This window comes from Podarcis pityusensis, assembly GCF_964106645.2.
Source record: "Podarcis pityusensis genome assembly, chromosome: 8".
NCBI lineage: Eukaryota > Metazoa > Chordata > Lepidosauria > Squamata > Lacertidae > Podarcis > Podarcis pityusensis.
The window spans coordinates 7,863,709-7,880,915 of NC_138033.1; the positions used below are offsets into that span (position 1 = coordinate 7,863,709).

General features: G+C 49.8%; 1 protein-coding gene across 1 annotated transcript in view; it reads left to right on the forward strand.

The window, feature by feature from the left end:
* LOC308483122 (uncharacterized protein) overlaps positions 1-9,347 on the forward strand; it is a gene marked incomplete at its 5' end in the record, with an annotated part of 54,770 nt that extends 45,423 nt beyond the window's left edge. The window contains 2 exons of the mRNA XM_081016708.1: positions 3,354-3,495; positions 5,156-9,347. Coding sequence (XP_080872834.1) covers positions 3,354-3,495; positions 5,156-5,517 — 504 coding nt within the window. The 3' untranslated portion in view covers positions 5,518-9,347. The remainder of the gene's footprint in view (positions 1-3,353; positions 3,496-5,155) is intronic.
* Positions 9,348-17,207: the final 7,860 nt, after the last annotated feature.

The window sequence follows — 17,207 nt, forward strand, 5'->3', positions numbered from 1 at the left end:
CAATAAGGTAGATGGCAGCACATTGGTCGCTGCAAGATAACTGTCCCCTGCTCCTGGGGTGTCTGGGGCTTCTGTGAGGCAAGGTCAAAGCACCAAACTAAAACTCTTCAGTTCCTAAAAGGATCACAGGGCAAGGGTGTCGAGACAGTGCTGCGCTGATCTTTTTCATTAATCTGGGTGTTGTTTTTCGTGAAGCCTCAAAGGCTGAGCGCGATCCCCTGTGCCTTCATAGAATTGCAGAGATGGAAGGGAATCATAGAATCATAGAATCCTAGAGTTGGAAGAGACCACAAGGGCCATCGAGTCCAACCCCCTGCCAAGCAGGAAACACCATCAGAGCACTCCTGACATATGGTTGTCAAGCCTCTGCTTAAAGACCTCCAAAGAAGGAGACTCCACCACACTCCTTGGCAGCAAATTCCACTGTCAAACAGCTCTTACTGTCAGGAAGTTCTTCCTAATGTTTAGGTGGAATCTTCTTTCTTGTAGTTTGGATCCATTGCTCCGTGTCCGCTTCTCTGGAGCAGCAGAAAACAACCTTTCTCCCTCCTCTATGTGACATCCTTTTATATATTTGAACATGGCTATCATATCACCCCTTAACCTCCTCTTCTCCAGGCTAAACATGCCCAGCTCCCTTAGCCGTTCCTCATAAGGCATCGTTTCCAGGCCTTTGACCATTTTGGTTGCCCTCCTCTGGACACGTTCCAGTTTGTCAGTGTCCTTCTTGAACTGTGGTGCCCAGAACTGGACACAGTACTCCAGGTGAGGTCTGACCAGAGCAGAATACAGTGGCACTATTACTTCTAGATGCTATACTCCTATTGATGCAGCCCAGAATTGCATTGGCTTTTTTAGCTGCCGCGTCACACTGTTGGCTCATGTCAAGTTTGTGGTCAACCAAGACTCCTAGATTCTTTTCACATGTACTGCTCTCAAGCCAGGTGTCACCCATCTCGTATTTGTGCCTCTCATTTTTTTTTTGCCCAAGTGCAATACTTTACATTTCTCCCTGTTAAAGTTCATCTTGTTTGTTTTGGCCCAGTTCTCTAATCTGTCAAGGTCGTTTTGAAGTGTGGAAGGGACCCCTGGGGTCATCCAGCCCAACCCCCTGCAATGCAGGAATCTCAGCTAGACTGTCCATGGCAGATGGCCACCCAACCTCTGCTTAAAAGCTCCAAGGAAAGAGAATCCATCCCCTCCCGAGGGAGCCTGCTGTCTAACAGCTCTTGCTGTCAGAAAGTTCTTCCTGATGTTTACTCTGAATTTCCTTTCTTATGGTTGGGATCCATTGCTTCAGGTCCTACCTGCCAGAGCAGTGGAAAACACATGAGCCAGCGTGGTGTAGTGGTTAAGAGCGGTGGACTCGTAATCTGGGGAACCGGGTTCGATTCCCCGCTCCTCCACATGCAGCTGCTGGGTGACTTTGGGCCAGTCACACTTCTCTGAAGTCTCTCAGCCCCGCTCACCTCACAGAGTGTTTGCTTTGGGGGAGGAAGGGAAAGGAGAATGTTAGCCGCTTTGGGACTCCTTCGGGGAGTGATAAAGCGGGATATCAAATCCAAACACCTTCTTCTTCCTCCGCAAATGAATCCAGATTTCATTGCACGGGCAGAGAAAGCTGAAAGCAACATTGCGGGTGCAGTCTAATACCCATTTACCTGAGAGCCAGTGGGGCTTAACTTTTGAGTGGACTTTTGAGTGGCACTTCCCCACAGCTGACTAAGTCCCCTCCTCTCCAGGATCCCCCCCCCCCAAGCAAGCAGAGACTGCGTCTACAAGTCACCAATCTCTCCTCCACCCTTTTCAGATCCAGTGTGGTGTAGTGGTTAAGAGCAGTAGTCTCGTCATCTGGTGAACCGGGTTCGATTCCCCGCTCCTCCACATGCAGCTGCTGGGTGACCTTGGGCCAGTCACACTTCTCTGAAGTCTCTCAGCCCCACTCACCTCACAGAGCGTTTGTTGTGGGGGAGGAAGGGAAAGGAGAATGTTAGCCACTTTGAGACTCCTTAAAGGGAGTGAAAGGCGGGGTATCAAATCCAAACTCTTCTTCTTCTTCATCTTCCATGTGAAAGCCCTTCGGATTGAAATGGCCGTAATAATAATAATAATAATAATAATACAGTGGTACCTCGGGTAACATACGCTTCAGATTACATACGCTTCAGGTTACAGACTCCGCTAACCCAGAAATAGTACCTCAGGTTAAGAACTTTGCTTCAGGATGAGAACAAAAATCGTGCTCCGGCGGTGCGGTGGCAGCAGGAGGCCCCATTAGCTAAAGTGGTGCTTCAGGTTAAGAACAGTTTCAGGTTAAGAATGGACCTCCGGAACGAATTAAGTACTTAACCTGAGGTACCATTGTAATAATACAGTCATACCTCGGGTTACAGACGCTTCAGGTCGTGAGTTTTCGGGTTGCGCACCGCGCCGAACCCGGAAGTACCAGAATGGTTTACTTCCGGGTTTCGGCGCTCGCGCATATGCAGAAGTGCTAAATCGCACTTTGCGCATGCGCAGAAGCGCCGAATCACGACCCGCAGATGCACAGATGCAGCTCTGTGGGTTGCGAACGTGCCTCCCACACGGCTCACGTTCGCAACCCGAGCATCCACTGTAATAATAATAATAATAATAATAATAATACTACTACTACAGTGGTACCTCAAGTTAAGTACTTAATTCGTTCCGGAGGTCCATATTTAACCTGAAACTGTTCTTAACCTGAAGCACCACTTTAGCTAATGGGGCCTCCTGCTGCTGCCGTGCCGCCGGAGCCCAATTTCTGTTCTTATCCTCAAGCAAAGTTCTTAACCTGAAGCACTATTTCTGGGTTAGCGGAGTCTTTAACTTGAAGCCTATGTAACCTGAAGCCTATGTAACCTGAGGTACCACTGTAATAATATTTTTACTGTTTATACCCCGCCCACCTGACTGGGTTTCCCCAGCCACTCTGGGCCGCTTCCAACATATATAAAAGCGTAATAAAACATCAAACATTAAACAACTTCCCTGTATATCATATCACCTCTCTGTCTTCTCCAGGCTAAACAGTCCCAGCTTCCTCATAAGGCTTGCTTTCCAGAACCTATGCTTTCGTGCAGTGCTTTCACAAAGTTGAATATGTTATGCAAAATGCATGCAGACGCGCTCACTTTGAGTGACGTATGCATCGCAGAATGTTGCCTGTGCAAATTATGCTTTTTCAAGGGGGTGGGGAGAGAAGAGTGGAGTCCAGATGGTCGTCTTTACAACCACCTCCGGCGATCTGGAACATTTCTGCCCCACCCGGTTGCAGCCCCCTCTCCACCCCTCCGCAACCAATTTGTGTCCTTGTTGTTTGGATCCGGCAGGTCTTTGTGGATCCCTGCTCCTCGAACCCATGTCCCGACAATGCTTCCTGCGTGGGCAGCGAGGGCAGCTACGTCTGCTCCTGCCCCGAAGGCGCTACTTGCCGGCAGCTGCGAGACGCCTGCCTCGACGGCGTGTGCCAAGGTAGGTGCCAGGAGCTGCTGGCGGGGCCCAGGGTAATGCTGTCAGAGTGCTATAGGAGAGTTCAACAATGGCCGCCACTTGTATACACACCCCTCTCTCTGTCCTCTGAACAAGCACTGTCCGGGTTCAAGGGCACATTCCAGCCCGATGAAGGTTGCAAAGTGAGGCTGGTGAGGGGCAGGCCTGGGGAAAGCCCTGAGGGGCCGCATAGAGAAGCCCGGAGGGCCACGTTGAAGCCACAAACCGAGTGTCGAAGAGCGAGCCAGCAGTAAATCACACTGTTCGAAGTTGGAGTTAACTGTTTATTAGCCAAAAAAACCAACGATCTGCACAGCCTTGGTTGAGTGTCAGGCCTAAGGAGCACAGCAACTCACCCTGGTAGGTCTGGGCCCATGAATCAGTTGCCAAGGCCGAAAGTCCCTGCCTTCCCACAGCAGTCCATGTCCCCTCCTCTCCAGGGTTCCCACCCACCCAAGCAATAGGAGACGGCGTATGCGGCGTATTCTCCTCCTGTAGCCTTATTAGACTTTACCGATTGGTGGGGTCTGCGTTGCTCCCGGGAGGGAGAAAGGAAGTCAAACGACACCGAGGTGGATTTAGAGAAAGAGTTATTTATTCCTGCTCTCCGGAGCAGCAGAAAGGCACTTGCGTGGTCAGTTCACAGCAAGAGCACTTAAGGAGCGGTTACAGACAGCTTATATACCCTTCCTGGTCCCCTTGCCCCCTCCCCAGGAATCCAGCTATGTCAGCTTATACACGTCAGTTGACATCCATGACCATAAAGTTGTTCCTGTTCTTGTACTCTTGACCATAAAAGGATCTTCCTTTTCCTGTTCCTATAATCTTATCTTGGGGCTAAGAAGGTCACCAACTCTAAGAGCACTCCTGGCGTCATCCCCGAGCGGGGGTGTCTTGCAAGGTCTGTGCGTCAGTGCGTCAGGATATTTACAACCCACAAGATAAGATAAGCCCCAGTTCTGCCATCCCGTCTTCACTTCGGAACTGACAAGGCCATCCATTAGTGTCACAGACTGATAAAGGAGGGGGCTTTGAGCACTTGTTTATACAGCTGGGTTTCTGTTGTACATTTGCTCAAGTGCTCAAGTTAATGGATTTTAGCTAAGGAAAAATGGGGATTTTGGGGCCGTTTCAAACTGACTGCACAGTCAGTTTTGGGTTTGGGAAACCCATTCCTTCACTCCGATGCCTCTTCTGGTCCTGGGAAACCAGGCAGGAGGAAAACTTGTTGAAGCAGGAGGGGGCGGCTTCCTGGCTTCCTCACCAGCCTGCCCGATCTCTGCCTCTTGGCCCTGCTCCTCTCCAGCCTCTGCTTCTGCCTCTGCTTCTGAACTGCTCTCTGCCACAGACTCTTCTAGCTCACTAAGCCCTGTTTCCTCTTCAGGCGATTATGGGAGCAAAACATCTTTCCAATCCCTGGAGAGGCCGAGGACTGAACTTTGGGCCTCCTGCTCTGCTAACAGAGCGCTGGGGTGATTTGAGACCACCTTCCTCAACCCGGAGCCCTCCAGACTACAACTCCCATCAGCCACGCTGCCTGACCGAGGATGATGGGAGTGGTAGTCCGAAAGACCAGATTGGGAATGCCTGTTTTTTTGTTTCCCAGATGGCAAGGCCTCATTCATCCTCCTCTCCCTTCCAGGCGCCGCCAACACAACAATCCTCTATGTGCTGCTGCCGCTGGCTGCGCTGCTTGTCCTGTTGGTCCCCACCTTGGTCCTCCTGGCGCTGTGGATCCACCGCAAATCCCAGGGGACTCCTCCAGCCGCACCGGAACCCGCCACCAACAACAGCCTGCAGCCCGACGCCGTCCACCTGATCCGCAACTTCACCCACGGCGACGCCGAGCAGGGGCCCGGGGAGGAGGAGGCCACGGCCAAGGCGGCGCGACCCCCAGGAACGCGCCCGTCCTGCGGGCTCCCAAAGACAGACATCTCCAACGAGGAGAGGGCCAAACTGAACCGGCTGAATGCCGCCCCAGCCTTGCCAAGGCCTCTGCTCTGACCCAGCGGGAGAGGGGACGGTGTTTCAGCTGTGTGCAAAAAAATTAAAAAGGCGGAGAGGGGAATTGGACCCGCAGAGGAGGACTCCGTCAGCACTGCGATCAGGGGCTAAAGAGCCCAGTGGCACTGCCCCCCGGAAAAAAGTGGGGTGTGCGATCCCCAAAGCACCTTCCTGACCAATCAAGCCTTTTGTAGTAGCAGTCCGTCCATACTTGCCCAGCGCTGCTGTATTTCTGACTTGGAAAGGATGCCAGCGTTCCTGTCTGCCTTTCACTTTAGGGCAGCGAGGAGCAGCTTCTGTGAAACACGTGTGCTGGCAGGCGGAAGCCCAACAGGTTGGGTCACCGGATGACGACCCCGCCCCTTAAAGGGGGATCGGTTGGGGAGATTAGTTCTCTGGATGCGAGGAAAGCCGTCCCTCCAAACTTTAGTCTGGCAAAGGCAATATGGAAGCCGGGAGGATTTTGGCTCCGCTGCCGGACTTTTCTCAGAGAGTCCAGGTTGGCCGGAGGACAACGAAAAGTCACCTTGCCTTGCTTCTGCTTCCGAAGGGGTTAAAGGGGTGTGTGTGTCTAATTTGAATGGAGAGAAGGGATTGGAGGAGCTGGGCCGCACCCATCTGGACCTAGCCACCGATTGGCTACATGGTCCGGAAAGCAACATTATGGAGTGCAGGGGGGCCATGGCGGAAGATTGCCTTGTGGCCAAGTGTTGCTGACAACTGCCGGCCGTTTTGCCACGAGGGAAAACAGGAAATGCCACTCCTTGCCTCCTCCTCTGCCTGAGGGGACTGGAGGAGGGCCGGGGAAGGCAGCAGGGGAGAAGAATGGAAAGCCCCAAAAAGCAGGCGGGTGTGTGTGTGTGTGGACAGAAATCACAGGAAGCAGCGAGTGCCACACTCCTTGGAGGGCCGGATTTGCCATCCATCACAGCCTGCCGCCTGAGGCAACTGCCTCATCGAGCGTCATGATGGGCCGGCCCTGCTGGGAGGGGTGGCAAATGTGCCAAGGAGAAGCCCGTCAAAGGCCCTACACCCCCACCAACTGTATCGGCCATCTCTTGTCACGGGGCATCAAAGCTAAGACCTTCCTTCCTGGATCAGACCAGAGGTCATCTTATCTTCCTATAAGAGCCTGTCAGGTGACTCAGAGGATGCTCCTATGGGGGTCTCCACCCCCTAAATCTAGTGCCTCTCTGCTCCTGGATGTTTCAAGCCAGGGATGGGCTAACCTGTGGTCCTCTGGGTATTACTGGACTACAACTCCCATCCGCTCCAGCCAGTGTGGCCGTTGGTCAGGGATGATGGGGGCTGTAGTCTAGTGAACGTCTGGAAGGCCCAGTTTTGGTCCATCATGCTTAAGAGCTATTTGGTGCAAGACTTTCTGTCCTCGAGAATTTTCCTAGCTTCCGGAAGCAGCAGCTGGTGAGTTCTGGGTATAGCGCCTTGACACCTGCCCCTGCTCCCTGGCCAGCTCCACAGCCATGAAGGGGAGGGTCCGGTGGTCTAAACTGAGACGAAAAACTTAATTTCCAAATGAGCTCGGGTGTTGGTCCTAATGTATGATGGGGTGTAGAAGCCACTCCACATTAGGAGATGCCCGCTGTGGTTTCTGTTGCAGAAGATGATGTAAGTTTGCACAGTGAGCAGTTGCGGACGGCAAAGCTAGGCCCAGCCCTAACATTAGTATGAGCGAGCAGCTGCCTCAGGCGGCAGTTAGCAAGGGGTGGCACAGTTTCTCCACACAAACACACCCCAATACTCAAGTCTCCTAAGCTAGCTGACTCGCCACCTCCTAAGCTAGCTTGATGACCTTCAGATGTGGTGGAAGATGCCAACCTAGTGTTGAAATCAGAGTCGCCCGTCGGTCTGGTTGGATTCTGTACGCAGAACAGGGCGACGCCATCTTTCCCTTTGCCTCAGGCAGCATAGTGTCATGGGCAGGCCCCGGGGAAAGGCCTTGTCTTTTCCCTCCCCATTGGGGTATCTTATTGTTCCCAGTTGCGACTGTCTGGCAAATGGCCTGTTTGAGTCTGATTCAGAAAAACTGGACCCCTTTGTGTCCCGTTATCTGCCTCTGAGGCGGCCCAGCTGCTAACCACTCCTTTGCGAAACCATCCCGGTTGCCTGCAAATTGCATACCCCAAGTTGCGCTTGGTGCTTCCAAGGAGATGTTGAATCGTTGGTTACAGCAGGCTTCACCAACCTGGTGCCCTCTGGATGTTTTGGACTACAACTCCCATCAGCCATTGCATGCTCTTTCAAATGAGATGAGGAAAACCTCTGGATTATCTTTCTCTTTGAATTCAGGGAAACGCTTGAGATCAGTTTATTGAAGAACAAACAAGTTTTAAATATACAGTGGCATCTTGGGTTAAGTACTTAATTCGTTCCGGAGGTCCGTTCTTAACCTGAAACTGTTCTTAACCTGAAGCACCACTTTAGCTAATGGGGCCTCCTGCTGCAGCCGTGCCGCCGCTGCGCGATTTCTGTTCTCATCCTGAAGCAAGGTTCTTAACCCGGGGTAATATATCTGGGTTAGCGGAGTCTGTAACCTGAAGCATATGTAACCTGAGGTACCACTGTATTCAGAACGGTTTCTCAGATGTGCGCCCTTAACTAGATGTGGCACAGAAATGAGGAGACTGGAACTGGCAGCTAATAATAATAATAATAATAATAAATTTTATTTATACCCCGCCCTCCCCGGCCAGAGCCGGGCTCAGGGCAGCTAACACCAATAAAATCACAGTAAAAACATAGTAGGAAAAAAACCCCAATTTAAAATACAGGTTAAAATGCAATTTAAAATGCAGCCTCATTTTAAAAGTAGCCCATAGATCGAAACCATAAGGGGAAGGAAACATAAGGGTCAGACTGAGTCCAAAGCAAAGGCCAGGCGGAACAGCTCTGTCTTGCAGGCCCTGCGGAAAGATGTCAAGTCCCGCAGGGCTCTAGTCTCTTGTGACAGTGCGTTCCACCAAGTCGGGGCCAGTATTGAAAAGGCCCTGGCTCTAGCTGGGGAAAACAAAAATAATACGTTATACATGCTCAATGTATCCTTGTCAAACCATTACCTATTGCACATTTAACTTCCAGCATAAATAGGGAACTGAAGTATCTGGTGAAAGAGCAACGTCCCAAAAACTATACAGGAGGCAGCAACGTTAGCTGACCAAATTAATGAAATTAGAGACAGGGGCTGATGGGAGTCGTAGTCCAATACACAGGGTGACGAAGATCACATATGCTCATTGCCACAGATCCTCCTGCCTCCATTTACTTTGCTTACCGCATTGCCAGCAGGGGACCCCACCGTCCCCTTCCTTAGAATCATATAAAGTTGGAAGGGACCCCAAGAGTCCAACACCCTGCAGGGCAGGAAATCTTTTGCCCAATGTGGGGCTCGAACCCACAAAAATGCGATTTAAGAGTCCTGCGCCGTTTCGACTGAGTTATCCAGAGTTTGTTGGGCATATCCGGACCAAGGTCCGCCAGCTGCCGACCCAAATCGAAGACCGACTCTCCCTCCTTCCCCTACTGGGCAGAGTATGCCTTATTGCTATTGTCATTAATAAGAATAATACATTACTCTGAATCAGATAGAACTTGTACAGATTTGAAAAAGGGGAGGAACAATGGGTGGGAGGGTAACAGGTATCCCCAACCCCAGCTGGGAGTGGGCTGAATGTATTTAAATTGTAATATACTGTAAAGATGACTTTATAGCTTTTTGTTGTTGATCTTCTGGATACTTTTAAGATGATAATTGATGATTATTTTGTACTGGGGCACAGTTGAAGAAACCCGAGTAAATACTTTTATTTGCCTCATTTATTGCCTTGGGAGAAAATTCATTTCCTGGCTTGGGGTGGTCTGGTCCCAGAACGGTTCCGATTGTCATCGCAGATACTACGGCATCCAAACCACTTGACCGGAGGGCAGCCTTTAAACAGGGGACCCTACTGGCTCCCTGTGTCACTAGAGCGTGCCATTTTAGGGGGTGAAACTTAATTTCTGCAAATTTCTTCAGCGAGGTGTCTTTAAAATATTATTTTTGGGTGTGAGTAATTCAGATCTGCTGGGGTTTTTGTTTTGCAATTGGATAACATTTAGATCAGTAAGTCTGCATTTGATGAGAGGTGCCAGTAAGTTCCAGCTGAAGAAAAGCCCTGAATTTAACCAAAATCCCAAGTCATACTGCAGCTTCTTGGCACCCCTCATTTTTGGAATTTGAAAGTTGGAAAATTTCCTACTTTCCTACCCTACCACCCTCCGGCCCTCAGCAAAGAACCTCGTACCATCCGAGTCACGGCACCAAAAAAAAAAAAAAAAAGCAAAAAAAGCAAAAAAAAAAAAAGCAAAGAACCTCGTACCTACGGGACCACCTCTCCCGGTATGCCCTGCGGAGGACCTTAAGGTCCATGAATAGCAACACCCTAGAGGTGCCCTAAGGAAGTCAGATTAGACTCAACCAGAGCCAGGGCCTTTTCAACACTGGCCCCGGCCTGGTGGAACGCTCTGTCTCATGAGACCAGGGCCCTGCAGGATCTGATTTCTTTCCACAGGACCTGTAAGACAGAGTTGTTCCGCCTGGCCTTTGGCTTGGAATCAACTTGATCCCCTTCCCCTCTTTCCTTTCTCCTTCTGTGATGGAACTCCTATTTGGGGACTTCCCTGGCTTTTTTCTGGCCCACGTAGGACCAGTCTGGATAGTTGGCCTTGGTGAAGTTTTGACGTTTTCGTCCCCCAAAATTTTTTGATTTGAGTTTCTACTGAAATGAGGCTGCATTTTAATGTTGTATTTTAATCTTGTTTTAAGTTGTATTTTAATCCATTGTTTTTATACCTGGTGTTAGCCGCCCTGAGCCCGGTCTTGGCTGGGGAGGGCGGGGTATAAATAAAATGTATTGTTATTATTATTACTAAGGAGAGCCTGCAGGATCAGGCCTGGGTGTCCATCTAGGGCAGCATCCCGTACCCACTGTGGCCACCCGGATGCCCTGTGAGACCTGAGCACAAGAGCTGCCCCCGCCCTCCTGGGAGACCAGGGTTCAAATCCACACTCACTGGGGAGCCACGCACTGCATCTCTCAGCTTAACCTACCTCACAGGGCTGTTGTGGAGATTCAGGGAGGAGGAGGAGGAGAATAAGGTGGGATATGAATAAATGCAACCACTCAGTCGCAGATGTATCGTCACGCTCGGCTTCTGCAGCAGCCAATGGTCCCGGGCCCTAAGGAAGTCAGATTATCCTCCACCAGGGCCAGCGCCTTTTCAGTGATGGCCCCCGACCTGGTGGAATGTTCTGTCCCATGAGACTAGGGCCCTTCAGGATTTAACCTCCTTCCGTTGGGCCTGTAAGACAGAGCTATTCCGCCTGGCCTTTAATTTGAATTCAGCCTGATCTTTTATTCCCCTTCCTTCCCTCCCCTTTTATGAAGATTACCCACTCTGAGACCCCACAGCTAATTCTCCCCTGGTCTCCTCGCTGGCCCAAATAGGACTAATTTAGCCAGCTAGCCCTGGTGATCATCTAATGCTTACTGGATGGATTTCCCCTAAATTGATTTCTGAACTTTGAATTTTATTGTTATTCATGTTTTTATACTGTATTTTATGCTGCTTTTACAATTAAGTGTTTTAAATTTGTCAGCAGCCCTGAGCCTGGTTTTTGAACTGGGAAGGGCGGGGTATAAATAAAAAAATATTATTATTAATGCCCGTTTAAAAGCCATCTCAAAAAAACACAAACCCATCTTTACTGCAGTCCATAGACCCCCAAATACACAGTACAGCGATAGTACATATCAGCAGTTATTAAGGTCATCTACAAGAGGAAGAATCCCAATACAGTGGTACCTCAGGTTAAGAACTTAATTCGTTCCAGAGGTCCGTCCTTAACCTGAAACTGTTCTTAACCTGAAGCACCACTTTAGCTAATGGGGCCTCCCACTGCCGCCATGCCGCCGGAGCACGATTTCTGTTCTCATCCTGAGGCAAAGTTCTTAACCCGAGGTACTATTTCTGGGTTAGCGGAGTCTGTAACCTGAAGCGTATGTAACCCGAGGTACCACTGTAGATCATTTTATTCATTTAAAAGCTGTTTTAATTGACTTTAAAAAAACAAGAAACTCGTAAGCGGTGTACAAAATAGCATTAAAACAACATGATAAAAGGAAGAGTTCTGAAATATGAAGGTCCAATCTCTGGGGTCAAGCAACGCATCCAGCAGTTTGGAACCGGGCCCCTCTCACACCAGAAAGGGGCATTTTTGTGGGCAAAAATAGGTGTCTCTCTGCACTCTCTGCCCCCCCCCCCCGTTCTTTTTGGGGTTTTGAGTGACAGCAATGCCAGCCTCTGACAAACCCAGGCTGACGGGATCTCCTCTCTCGCTTTTCCCAGCGAGTGAAACCCCCTCCGGGCTGCTCCTGTCTTGGGCGCGAGGAGGATCAGTTTCCTTGGCACCCGATCCCCATCTCTGACCTGTTCTGCCTGGCTCTCTCTCTCGCTCTCTGCACCTCGCCAACTTCCACGCAGTAGCCGCAGGAAGAACGGGTGGCCATTCAAAGTGGAGCACAGCTCATTCTAGATGGCAGTGATTTGGGGGGCAGGCTGTGGCCTGCCCTTGCTTTGCCCTCGGCTCTCGGCTCCTGAGAACAGAGCGAGGCTGTGTTTCTGGGATCCTCGGCTCCCAACCTGTAAGGGCAGGGCAAACTGTTTCCAAAACACATATACACACACACAATGGCATCAGGACTCACTGGGCGCACCACACGCAAACATATACACACCAGCTGCCGGCCCTAGTGGCTATAGGAGGGCGTGGGACTGGGATGAAGAAATCCGGTGCGGTTGGGAATTTCCGACTCGAGCATTTCAAAATAACCAGCCACCTGCAGCGCGGAAAAAGGGGCAGCGCCAACCGTCGCTTTGGAGCGAGTTTCTAGACCTCATGGCTCCACACCGGGGTCGGCAGCTGAGGTCTCATGCATTTACATGTTACATTCTAAGTTACATGGAACCAGGCAGAGGGCCTTCTCGGTGGTGGCACCCGCCCTGTGGAACACCCTCCCACCAGATGTCAAAGAGAACAACTACCAGACTTTTAGAAGACATCTGTTTAGGGAAGCTTTTAATGTTTGATGCATTGTTGTTGTTGTTGTTTAGTCGTGTCCGACTCTTCGTGACCCCATGGACCAGAGCACGCCAGGCACTCCTGTCTTCCACTGTCTCCCACAGTTTGGTCAAACTCATGCTGGTAGCTTTGAGAACACTGTCCCACCATCTCGTCCTGTTGTCCCCTTCTCCTTGTGCCCTCCATCTTTCCCAGCATCAGGGTCTTTTCTAGGGAGTCTTCTCTTCTCATGCGGTGGCCAAAGTATTGGAGCCTCAGCTTCAGGATCTGTCCTTCCAGCGAGCACTCAAGGCTGATTTCCCTAAGAATGGATAGGTTTGATCTTCTTGCAGTCCATGGGACTCTCAAGAGTCTCCTCCAGCACCATAATTCAAAAGCATCAGTTCTTCGGTGATCAGCCTTCTTTATGGTCCAGCTCTCACTTCCATACATCATTACTGGGAAAGCCCTGTTTAGGGAAGCTTTTAATGTTTGATGCATTACTGTATTTTAATATTTTGTTGGAAGCTGCCCAGAGTGGCTAGGGAAGCCCAGCCAGATGGGTGGGGTATAAATAATAATAATAATAATAATAATAATAATAATAATAATAATTTATTCACACATTTATTTGACAAGATTTCTGTGCCACTGCTCATAAAATATACCTGAGCGGTTTGCAATAATACATACGGCAGAAAGCTAAAAGCTGAAGCTGGCAATTGTGGAAAGATGTGCACTTAAGTGTCTGCACGAGGTTTCTAGGCGTTTTGAGCAGAAAGACCTTTCCTAAAAAGCCTGGCCTGGCCTTACATACGAGCAATATTCAGCATTGTAGAATAGGGGAGAGTTCCTCTGAGCATGTGCAGTTTTGCTGAGCGACATCTGAGAGAAGGACCGCTTTGGAGAGAGAGGGGAGCCCAGGGAGCAAGCATCCCCTCAGTGTCAGAGAATCCTATTTTCTGTTACTGATAAACTGTTCTTAATATGGTGTTGAGGGAGAACCGGGACATATATCTTTGGAATAAGGAAGAGTGGTGGGGGAAATTAACCTTTATGTCTATTTGTACTAAGTGAGGCTGAATAACAGCCATCACGACAACATAGCGGCCTCTGCTGGCAAGGGGGCCACCCCCCAAAAAAGATGCAGTATGTGGGGCATTCTGGGAAAACAAAATGGCAGCCCTCAACAGCGGCTGCGAAAATTATTACAGCCACCACCAAACTAAAAAGGAATGTGAAATGCAGCAAAGCAGATGGGGAACTCGACAGTTTCATTTGTGAGAACGAAAACGGATAGAGTAACAAAAAGCCCTTTATAAACTTCTCTGTTCATGCGCCATTCCTGATAAGACCTGAAGCCGCATCGATTCTGAGTGGAATTAGAACCACCAAGGTCACTTTTTTTTTGCTGTAAAAGCTGCAACAGCGAAAAACAAGTTCGTCTTGCAGGCCGGGCACTCTCTGCCCTGCTTAGAAGGCTCCAGGGTAACATTATCTTCCCTGTTCAAGCTCACCGAAAGTCCATTACAGTCCATGAAAGGCAGGCGAGTCAGCGGGCGAGAAGAGGGCTCTGTTACAGGATCCATGGCCCAGAGCCATTTGCTCAATCGTTAATAAACTCCGCGCCGAGAGATCAGGATACGGACAGGCGCCAGGCCAGGTGTGTGTGTTTCTGGATAAGCATTTAGCATTTAGGGGTTGGCGAGGAGAAGAATGAGAGACGAACGACCCCGAAAATGAAAATTGTGCAGCTGGAAAAGGGTTCAGGAAAGGGCAAGCAAAACGACCGAGGCGATGGAGAAAGGGGACAGGTTGCAACATTTGGGGCTTTTTAATTTAGAGGGAGGGACGTGGGTGGCGCTGTGGGCTAAACCACAGAGCCTAGGACTTGCCGATCAGAAGGTCAGCGGTTCGAATCCCCACGACAGGGTGAGCTCCCGTTGCTTGGTCCCTGCTCCTGCCAACCTAGCAGTTCGAAAGCACGTCAAAGTGCAAGTAGATAAATAGGTACCACTCCGGTGGGAAGGTAAACGGCATTTCCGTGCACTGCTCTGGTTCGCCAGAAGCGGCTTAGTCATGCTGGCCACACGACCCGGAAGCTGTACGCCGGCTCCCTCGGCCAGTAAAGCGAGATGAGCGCCACAACCCCAGAGTCGGCCACAACTGGACCTAATGGTCAGGGGTCCCTTTATAGAATCATAGAATCATAGAGTTGGAAGAGACCACAAGGGCCATCGAGTCCAACCCCCTGCCAAGCAGGAAACACCATCAGAGCACTCCTGACATATGGTTGTCAAGCCTCTGCTTTACCTTAATTTAGAGGGAAGGTGAGCAAGCCGGAGGTGTGTAAGATTATGCATGGAGTTCAGGAACTGGACAAGGAGATGTTTCCTCATCTTCTTCCATGGTACTAGAACTGGGAGCCACCCAGCGAAGCTGAGGGTTGGAAGACTGAACACAGAGAAAAAGAAATGCTTCTGCGTTCAGCGCATAGTTAAACTGTGAAACTCCCTCCTGCAGGCCATAGACTTGGATGGCTTCAAAAGAGGGGTAGACAAATTTGTGGAGGGTTAATACTATGTTCTGCCTCCCCTGTTGGAGACAGTATGCCGCTGAATACCACAGTTGCTGATAATAATTGTTTGTTGTTTAGTCGTGTCCGACTCTTCGTGACCCCATGGACCAGAGCACGCCAGGCACTCTTGTCTTCCACTGCCTCCTGCAGTTTGGTCAGAGATAATAATTATAATAAATAATAATTTGTACCCCGCCCATCTGGCTGGGCCTCCCCAGCCACTCTGGGCGGCTTCCACAGAGACCAAAATTACACTAAAATGTCACACATTAAAAACTTCCCTGAACAGGGCTGCCTTCAGATGTCTTCTGAATGTCAGGTAGTTGCTTATCTCTTTGACACCTGAAGGGAGGGCGTTCCACAGGGCGGACGCCACTACTGAGAAGGCCCTCTGTCTGGTTCCCTGTAACCTCACTTCTCATAATGAGGGAACCGCCAGAAGGCCCTCGGCGCTGGACCTCAGCATCCAGGCAGAACGATGGGGGTGGAGACGCTCCTTCAGGTGTACAGGTATGCTGAGACTTTAAAATCCTCAGATTAATATAGTGGAAGTGGTTTGCTTGGCTCCCGGCTCTTACCCCATCTCAGCCACTAACCCTTTCTGTGCTGTGTCTGTAAAATAGGGACAAACGTGACCTGTTATCAAGGCAACAATGACTGAAGGCTGTCAAATACTTCGCCTGAAGTTTAACCCCTTGAAAAAGTAGCAATTTGCTGATTGAAAGGTTAGGCGTCACCCAGGGATAAAAGTGCAGCGGCAGAGCGTCTGCATGCAGAAGGTAACGGGTTCAAATTTGGGACCATCTCCAGGGAGGCCAGGGGAAAGCCTTCCTGCATGAAAGCGCTTGCCAATCTTTGTAGAACAAGGTTTCCCAAACTTACAATAATTGCATCCCGCTTTGGGCAAAGATAATTTGGGGGTAGTTTTCCCAGTAGTGATGTATGGAAGTGAGAGCTGGACCATCAAGAAGGCTGATCGCTGAAGAATGGATGCTTTTGAATTCTGGTGCTGGAGGAGACTCTTGAGAGTCCCATGGACTGCAAGAAGATCAAACGTCTCCATTCTGAAGGAAATCAGCCCTGAGTGCTCACTGGAAGGACAGATCCTGAAGCTGAGGCTCCAAGACTTTGGCCACCTCATGAGAAGAGAAGACTCCCTGGAAAAGACCCTGATGCTGGGAAAGATGGAGGGCACAAGGAGAAGGGGACGGCAGAGGACGAGATGGTTGGACAGTGTTCTCGAAGCTACCAGCATGAGTTTGACCAAACTGCGGGAGGCAGTGGAAGACAGGAGTGCCTGGCGTGCTCTGGTCCAGGGGGTCACGAAGAGTCAGACACGACTAAACAACAACAACAAATATTTGAATTGTTTTCTGGAGGTGAAAGAAAAGTCCTATGATAAAGTAAAATAAAACATTCTGCTGTGTACTCTTTGACATTTTTTAACATACCCCTATGAGTACATATGCATACCACACTTTAGGAAACACTTTGGGTGACCTGTGGTCTGGTTCAGTAGAAGGCAGCTTCCTAGATCGTTACTTCAGCAATGTCTGGAAGGCCTTTTGTATGTTCTCAGAGGCACTCTTGTCCCTAGGAGCACTTCATTTCATGGAGGCATGACTGGAAACAAAACGTTAGATGCTTTCCATATGACCCCCTCCAGCAGTGTCAGCCAAAGGTCTGTGTTGCCCGTGCATTTTAATGCCTGAGATCCTGTTCCTTATGCTTTTCCCCCTCCAAGCAAAACTCCACTTTAAAAAAATTAATAATGAAAGGAAGGAGGATCAAATTCAGTGATTTCATAGGGAGATATTCTAGAGTTCCCGTCTACTGTACTTCCCTATAACTCCTTGTCAACATTTTGCTGACCACATTATTCCTCACCTGCCGAAAGATGGTATCTGTGGTTGGAAGGGGCATGAACTGATCTACATTTCATGCATTCAAACCGTTTTTAACAGGTAGGGAGAGCTGGGAGGGCCTGTTGTCTCAAAC